Source organism: Gymnoscopelus microlampas (genome assembly GCF_963454915.1).
Source record: "Gymnoscopelus microlampas genome assembly, chromosome: 9".
In the NCBI taxonomy this organism is placed as follows: domain Eukaryota; kingdom Metazoa; phylum Chordata; class Actinopteri; order Myctophiformes; family Myctophidae; genus Gymnoscopelus; species Gymnoscopelus microlampas.
In genome coordinates, this window is record NC_139946.1 from 13,990,200 (window position 1) to 13,998,519 (window position 8,320).

At 39.5% G+C, this 8,320-nt stretch overlaps 1 protein-coding gene across 1 annotated transcript; it reads right to left on the minus strand.

Moving 5' to 3' along the window:
• Positions 1 to 399: 399 nt before the first annotated feature.
• scamp4 (secretory carrier membrane protein 4) lies at positions 400 to 8,320 on the minus strand. Its single transcript, XM_084065637.1, has 7 exons — positions 8,229 to 8,320; positions 7,268 to 7,300; positions 6,332 to 6,460; positions 4,582 to 4,738; positions 3,977 to 4,078; positions 2,706 to 2,823; positions 400 to 2,377 (listed from the first exon to the last, which is right to left on the minus strand). The coding sequence occupies exons 2-7, from the start codon at positions 7,272 to 7,274 to the stop codon at positions 2,189 to 2,191; spliced, it is 702 nt and encodes a 233-aa protein (XP_083921763.1). The 5' UTR covers positions 7,275 to 7,300; positions 8,229 to 8,320; the 3' UTR covers positions 400 to 2,188.

Below are 8,320 nucleotides of genomic sequence, written 5' to 3' on the forward strand. Positions count from 1 at the left end.
TAGCTTAAAGTACTGAGGAATTCTTAAAACTTGCTAATAACACTTGCATATTCATGATTGGCCTCAGCACCTGCCACACACCAACCACTGTTTGGCATTTGTTCTGTTAAAAATACCAAGCTAATTGGATAGTTATAACAAAATATGGCTGGCGATTTTCATTAACCAATCACTATGTTCGATGGACAAATTGCCAGTGTGAATGCGATTAACTTGTGCTATAAATGCTTGACTGGCTAATATGGACTGTTTGAAAAATGGTGCCTCCTTGAGGTCATTTATTTATCAAATACATGACTCAATTTTACTGTAATCTTGTGGATTTATTTCCAATTATGAACCAAAATACTGAACTAAATAACATTCCTTTCCCCACAATTCAAGTAAGTCACTCGCTCAAAGGTGTGAACAAGAATGTTTACTGAAATGTTCTGCTTTATCAGACTATATAGTTTGGCATTTCATCAACACATCAACTGTCACTTATCAAATCGTAACAGAAACGGTGAAAAAAAAGAAATCCAAATAGTTATTCATTGGCAGTCATCCACAGAAAAGGACACTTTAAATCACAATAAAAAAAATAAAAATAAAAAGCACTTTCAGCTTTCAACCAAGTGGCAGGTACCTCTCTTCCAGTTAGTGTCTACACCTACGTACATTTAGCCTTCGATTACATTTTCGAACCAACGTCACTGAAAAGTGGTGCTTCTTTGTCTGGCTCAAACAGTATGCACAAATAAGTAACTTACTGGTTTCCATTTGGGGCCAGTTAATCTGATTCTATCAGGAATCAGTATTAGTCCTGCACATGGAGAATTAGGCTGCATTTAAATGTAGCCAGTGAATACATTGACACAACTAAGACTATAGTTGAAGACTACTCCTGAAAAGGTCAGAATGGCAAATGGCTTGGCTCAGCTTTGATATGTGCCAAAAGTCCATAATGTCTCATGAGTTTAACTTGGCCATTTAGGTTGCTCTAGTGTGGTTTAATAAGTGTTTACATAAGGTCAGTTCAATTGGAACAACTCGGTCCTACAAAAATTACTATTGGCCAGCAGCACCAATGGTCAGTCACAAAACATTACTCTCCAGTTTATCCAGGGGCAACCTGACATCCAAAGGGAAATGAAAGGTTTTTCCACGGCAGGGTACTGACCTCTAACAGCAAACATTGTAGCTTTGAAACAAGAGACTTACTGTCAGTGCGCAGTGTGAGAAACACACTAAGGAAAAACAAACAATATTTTTAGTGTGAAATTCGTCCGAGCTAAAGTGATGAAAATGAGCAAGGTTTTGGCACGTCAATACATATAACAAAGGAAGGCCATTACAGAGTATCTGCTTTTGAAACGTAGCACATTTGCGTCATTGGCATGGTCCAGTTACACTGAACAGTATTGTAGTATTGTTAAGGCAAGAGCCAAGCAAGACATATTTCACATGCAAAATCTGCACGCAATATTAAGGCGTATTTTAAGAAAATGATAGCTAAAAGCTACAGCGGACAAGCATTAAGACATCAGGCAAAATGTATCAAAAGCAAACAGTAGGTGCGTCTATGGTGTACATAATACATAGAAAATAATGATCTGGATTAATATCGTGCAGTTCATAAATGCTCCTCCTTGCAAAAAGAAAAGCCCTAGTCTTCAGCGCGCTATAGTGTTCATCATGCAGATGATCGGACAGGAAATAAAACAACCCTGTTCTGTAAAAGGTCCATAAGGCACACACCTTTCACATAGTAGCTCCCAAATCCTTTTTCACTACTCTTTGCAGTAAGGTTTTAATCTATGTATATTTACAAAATAGAACACCTTTCTAAATAAATTCCTGATTTGCATAACGTTGTATATCTTTCTGCACCTCTTGTAAAATTTAAAGGATCAGATTTTATAGGCTAAAATGTAAACATTAGGTGCTATGGAATGGATAATCTTCTGGAGTCAACTTAAATACCCAAATGCTAAGGCTTGAATGAGCTCAACTGATGAAGCTCTCATGTTAACCTCTCTTAATATTACTCTCTCTTCTAAAAAACAAAACAAAAACAAAAAAAAACTTCTACAATGCATTTTGTCATGTTTAAATTATAGTGTACAAATGAACTGTTCAGCCTCCTAGTGTGCCATAAAATTGGCCAGCTAGCCGTCTCCACCTAGTGGCCGTTTCTAGGCAGGTATCACCAGTGACTGTCGTCAGGATAACTTGGCACTGCAGCAGGGTACTGGGGTAGGGTTGGGCCCTGGGCTGTTTGTGCAACCGCATTGAACCCCACTTCTCTCACGGGGGCGCTCTTCCACACCCCGCTGCTCCACTCCTCCTTGGCATGCTCAAAACTCCCACCGCCACCACGGTACAGTCTGTGGACCTGGTGGGTACAGAGTGGACAATATGTAGGTGTATATTGGGGCGTAGACGTCTTTGTGTGTGTATGATCACACACACGCACATTAGAGAAAGAGTTTAAGCATTCCTGCGTGTCTGTGTTCGTGCATTTGCTTGCTTGATGGATAGAATGTAAGCATGCAGACAAGTGATTGTGCACTTTTCTGTGTGCATGTGTATATATACTATACTACTGTATATACACAGTAAAATCCTGTGTTAATTCATTTGTTTGTAATTCACTCTAAATGAACACTCAGGATTCTACAGTGTAATATACAGTATATCGTATATATGTGTGCTAGACTCACCCTGAGGAGAACCAGTCCCATTAATACAGTCACCACAGTAAGGAGTAGAGTAGTGATAAGCATCACAATAGCCGAGCCCACGTTGTAGCTGAAAAACATCACTGTCGCCATCCAGCCGCTTTGGTGTGTTGGTGAGAGCGTAGTGGGGTAGTATAGGTTAGTATATGACATTAGTGAACTGGATTACACATGAAAACCCACCGTTTCTTATTACGAAGGCGTGAAGCAGTGACGTGAAGAAATTGGCGTGGCAAATAACTGATACAGAATGTGATGATTGTGGTGATCATCATTAGGGAGATTTATTTTTACAGCAATACATGACTGAAGACATTGGTGTAACTACAGTAAGTTATAATGAAAAAGGTAGGGTAAGGATATTGTTTTGGTTAAAACAAAAGTTTTTTGTTAAAAGGTTAAATCACTATATTCTGATAGTACTCGTTGCTATAGAGTGTTTGTTCAGTAACAGGGGTCTCTCTGTCTATCTCCAGCTCTTTGATAGACAGAAAATACATTTTCAGGTAGGTGACACCATTTCAGCCAATCAGGAGAGAGCACCCATTTATCAGCTTCATTTTTATAGTGTTCCAGTTCCAACTTTGACCTGAAAATGCATTTTCTGTTTAATAAAGAGCTAGAGAGACATGGAGACTCCTGTTACTGAACACGCTATAGCAATGAGTACTATCAGAATATAAAGCTATTTAACAATGATTTTAACAAAAGAAATACAAACACAAAACAGTCCAGGGGTCAAGTAGCAAGGGTATATTAAAAACAAATCTGTGATCACATATAAAACAAAAAAACCTCTTGCATGATAATTAACTTTGCATTTTGTTATGTGCTTAATGAGTGTGCAGGGATATTGGATCAGTATATGATGGAATGGATTTACCAACACACAGAATGTTATGCCACTATCAGAGAACCCGATTGTTAAGAAGAGGACCTACACCCGTCTGCACTACAATGCCCCACAGTAACACTGCACCACAACCCTTTATTCCCACACTGACCTTCTTGTCTCGGGCTGAAACAGACCTTTCAGCAGTTAATGCTATGTTTTTTTTTATCTAAACAACTAAAGAGGTGTGGACAATGCATAAAACTAAAACATTCTGCTATGCTGAATGTGCTGAAACTGCCTTGATGGCTTGACCAGACCACAAGTTCCTAACCCCAGAAGCAAGATGGTTCATGAATATGGCTAAAAAACCTCCATTTGTAAATATTCAAATGCAGCTTTTAGGGGAGCTTCTACTCACCAAGTTCCCCAACCAGGGATGCCTATAGTCTGTAAGAGTGCGAGGATACACTGAAGGAAGAAGATGAAGAAAAATGCCATGAAGTTGAAAGAACTATCAGCCCTGAGAACAGAAAGAAAAAGGGAGAAGACAGAGAGAAAAAAGGAACAAGACATGTCAGACAATTAAAGTAATTATATATGTCATGAATGTGCCAAATGCAATCGTGCTTCTTCCCACACTGTGACTTTGGCTCAGCTTGCAGAGCACACTGACAACTATGCATGACGTACTCCAACCACAGAGAAGCAAGCAAAGCCTTTGACTTAAAGAAGGTGAGTACAGGCACAGATCATGAAACCAGTGGCCTCTGGGAAAGATGTTTTCTCTCCATTTCTAGTACTACTCCTCAGAGTATTATTATTATTATACCATGAGCCACTGAACTGCTAACCCTGGTCCTCAATCCCCAAACCTGATTCCTTCTCTCAATGTCTAAATTGGAGCTGATTTGAATGACTTTGAAATAATTGGAACTCTTGTACCCCTTAAACCCTTTTGTTTTGTTCTGTAATAAGAGAAACCTTTTTTTGTGGGGGCCTGAGATTTGTGCGTGTGGAGCTCACCTGAAAGCCTTGTAGAGAGATCTGAACCAGCAGGTGTAACTACAGGGGCTGAACAGGATGACCCAGAGCAGTGAATAGCCAAAATTGGTGGCACCTCCACCACCAGCCCACCAGGCAATGCATGAGATCACATTCATGCACAGTGTGCCTGAATACACTGTAGGGGAAAAGAACATGGGACACTGTTCATTTTTCTATTTTCTCCCCACTTTAATCACTGTCAATTCCCTAGGCGTATTGCAGTCCCTGTCACTGCCCAAAACATTCCATCGTTATCCAAAATATACACAATATTTTGTTTCTGTTAACAGATACAAGAGGAAACTCAGAGGGGAAATCCAAACATTTAGAATGATATCTCCTCCACCATCACAAAGAGTAACCCTTAGAGAACTGATGCAAAATGCACATTTGAAAGGACAAAGAGAAACCTATTAACTTAACCCCTTCATCTCAACTTAAGGCATTCAACCGAGAAGTGGAACTCCAGCCTGACCCAGTGCTATTGCAAAGTACCACCACCAAGCTTTTGTTGAGCAGATATGCAATGCCAGGTTTGTTAATGTAAATCAGGGGTTTTCAACTGGTGGTTCGTGGAGGTATTGCATGTGGTCCCTGATCATGCATTCAGTAATGTAGGAAAGTGAAGAACGTCACAGTCCCTTGTGAAGTTCTGGATGAGTTGCCACTTGTCAGGCAGAATTCCCAGAGCTTACAGTAAAAGCTAAATGTATTTTACCTTTTATAACTACTACGTATCTCTGTGACAGTAGTATTTTCATGCTGGCATACAGTACCTGAAGAATATGTACAGGGCAAGGTTTGAGACAGAAAATGACATGAGACTCCAATAAGAGATAGACATGGACATGGTGATGAGAAGCAGTTCACTAAGATGACACGTCGATGTAGTTGACAGCAGTTACTGGCAGGTAAGAGGTCAAGCACTTCCACAGAAAAGGGAGAAGGGGAAGTGTACCGGATTGCCTTAGTTATCATTTTTAGGAAATGTGCCCATGTAATAGGGTGTGTCTGCTCACTCATACATAAGTTACAAATCAGTATATCAGTTAATAGGAGTTTAATATAGAAGGCTGGACGAAGTAAGAGACAACACAGTAAGAGACAACACTCAATCACTCAAAAACGCTCTGCTCACTAACATAATATTTCAGTCATTATTTAAGAACATGTGCCCATAGGCAATTGGTTGAGAAACAATTGGTTGAGTCTTATAGAGGGTTATGCGTATTTTAGTTCTTATAACTATAATCATATAGTGTTATAAGCTGATTATAATGCATTATAGACATGGATTATATAGCAAGTGTTGCCAAAAACACTAATCTTAGCCCACATACCCAACACAACTGTGGTCCCCTGGTTGATTCTTAATCAGGGTGGTGGTGCCTGGTTCACAATCAGTTGAAACCCCATGACCCCTAGCTTCTCCATTTTAGAAATGTCATAGTAGGCAAACATTCGGCTATTTTCGCTATTTGACGTACAACGAAGCATACAGGGTTTAAGTGGTTAATGACAATGACCAACTGTGCATGAGCACAGGGGTTACCTATAGGTGTGTACATATGTTTGACAACTACCTACTTTTTTTGTTTGTATGGACCTACTAAATTACATGAGGCTCTAGAATGAAGGAAAGAGTGGAAATTAACAGATTAAAGAAAAGTATTCCCCAATATATCACACAGATAAATCAAAGCCAGAAACTAAATGAGAGGAAACATACTCATCCAAAGGATGTAGACTTTGCGCACCAACTGCTGGTATGGTGCAGGAATTTCCTCTTCAATGTTGTGGTAGAAACAGGGTTTAATTCTCATGAACTGCGGCAGGGGAGGGAAGTTGTTCACCCGCTCTAAGACAGGGAGCAAACAATCATTTTTTAGTGAAAGAATTATCTTGGAACATGATTAGAATCTATTAAAAAAAACTTTTTTCATGTAGTTCCAAAAATACTTGCAGCCAATCGTCATCAAACACAGTTAACAATGTTAGCTCACACAACAATTACAATAAAGGAAGCATATAAAGAAGAAAAGCAGCAAATGCAGGTCGATCATGTCTTTGAAGTCATTAGTTTTTAACTAAAAAAGATATCTCCAAAGCTAACAGCCAATAGATTTGAACTAATCTTTTGTACAACTATTGTGCACACTTCCTCTGAACAGGTACAGGTGCAGAACAAAATCTGCATCTTACAAATGTCTGCATGTTGATTGAGTTCCCATGAACTTTACAGCTGCAGTGTTCCAATCAGCATGCTCTTCCTGACATAGACTGTGCTGTGCTGGTCATAAAATTGCGGCAATAAAGTTTATGGGAGATTAATTCAGTGTGCGGACACTAGTCCCCCTCCCCATTTGATGTAATATTTTAGCACCAGGGGAAGGCCTTGTGAGGTTTTCTCAAAGCTGGTATGATAAGAGTTTTTGACAGAGGTCTATAACAATGTGGGATGACTTCCTCATAATGCACAGGAAGGATGCAAACAGCTTAGAGAGAGGGAAGGGGTGGAAAATGTAACATTAAACGAAAGCAGAAACAAGGGTGCATAGGAAATAGTGATTGTGCACTACAGTGGTCCTTTCTCTAAGCAATATTGTGCTCATTTGGTTTAACCACATGGTAACCTACATGCAGACTGAACTGTTTAGAGACCAACCTGCCATTTTGAAAATCCTAGATGTCTTCTTTCCTGTAAAGGAATACAGATATTTACACATCAGTACATTTTAATACCCATAACCATGAGACCAGGGCAAAAATAAGTAATAGCCTACCACTGATGAGTTCAGCACTTTAACTATACACTTCTACAGCTAGAATGGCTGACATATAGCCTTGGATCAAGGGTTAGGTCATAAATGTATTTAATCGATGTTGACATATTATAGATACGAAAGTAAAAGTCAGACTCGATCAAATACATCTATGATAGTCTTGATCCAAGGCTAGCTGAGTGACATGCCACAATACATGATGCACTGCATTTGGAATATCAGCTGTATGGAATATCAGCCATTATAGGGCTGATAGTATACCAAACTTTATAAATTACTCCTTGTTATTTGTTTGTTTTTTCTAGTTTTTTTTTTTTGTATTACACAACGCTGTGAAATGATGTGAGAGACAGATTAGAACGCTTCAAAATGATATTTGTGCGGCTGCTAGTTGTGCGATGTTGATATACCAACTGAAAATAATGAAACCTGCAACATGTCTGCATGAAACCCACCCCGTTATGTTTAGTTGGGAGTGATACAGGCTCCTATATGACAGACTGGTCATTAAAACACGAAATTCTCTGACGTTACAATTACAGCAACTGCTTGGTGCTTTCAGGCTGGCTTTAGCCGTGTTTTTAAAATAGCAACGTGACGTTAGTTATCATGAAATCAGTAACGTTAGCCAAGGCTAACGTTATAGTTGGCCCAATGGAATCATGATGAGCCGCTAACCAGCGTCCCTGTCTATAACTCTAGTCCATTGACTAACGTCACGTTAAATTGTGTAGTTTTATCGGACACACGGTAAACTGTGCCGCCACGCGAAGCTTTTCAATGAACACTAAACATGTCACTTTAAAAATGATAGTAGACTTATTCTCTCCTTACGGACCTTACCTTGTCAGCGCCAATAGAAGTTTGTCACTTATTCAGGATGCGCTATGCCGAAGCCCCCCCAAGTCCCGTGAAAAGATAGCTGCGCTGCACAG

What these genes read in the sequence shown, in the direction of transcription:
- scamp4 (XM_084065637.1), bottom strand. An exon ending in AGTCTACATCCTTTGGATGA is followed by an intron (nt 4,739 to 6,331) that starts GTATGTTTCCTC and finishes TTTCCCCTACAG; the next exon opens with TGTATTCAGGCACACTGTGC. An exon ending in TCTCTCTACAAGGCTTTCAG is followed by an intron (nt 4,079 to 4,581) that starts GTGAGCTCCACA and finishes TTCTGTTCTCAG; the next exon opens with GGCTGATAGTTCTTTCAACT.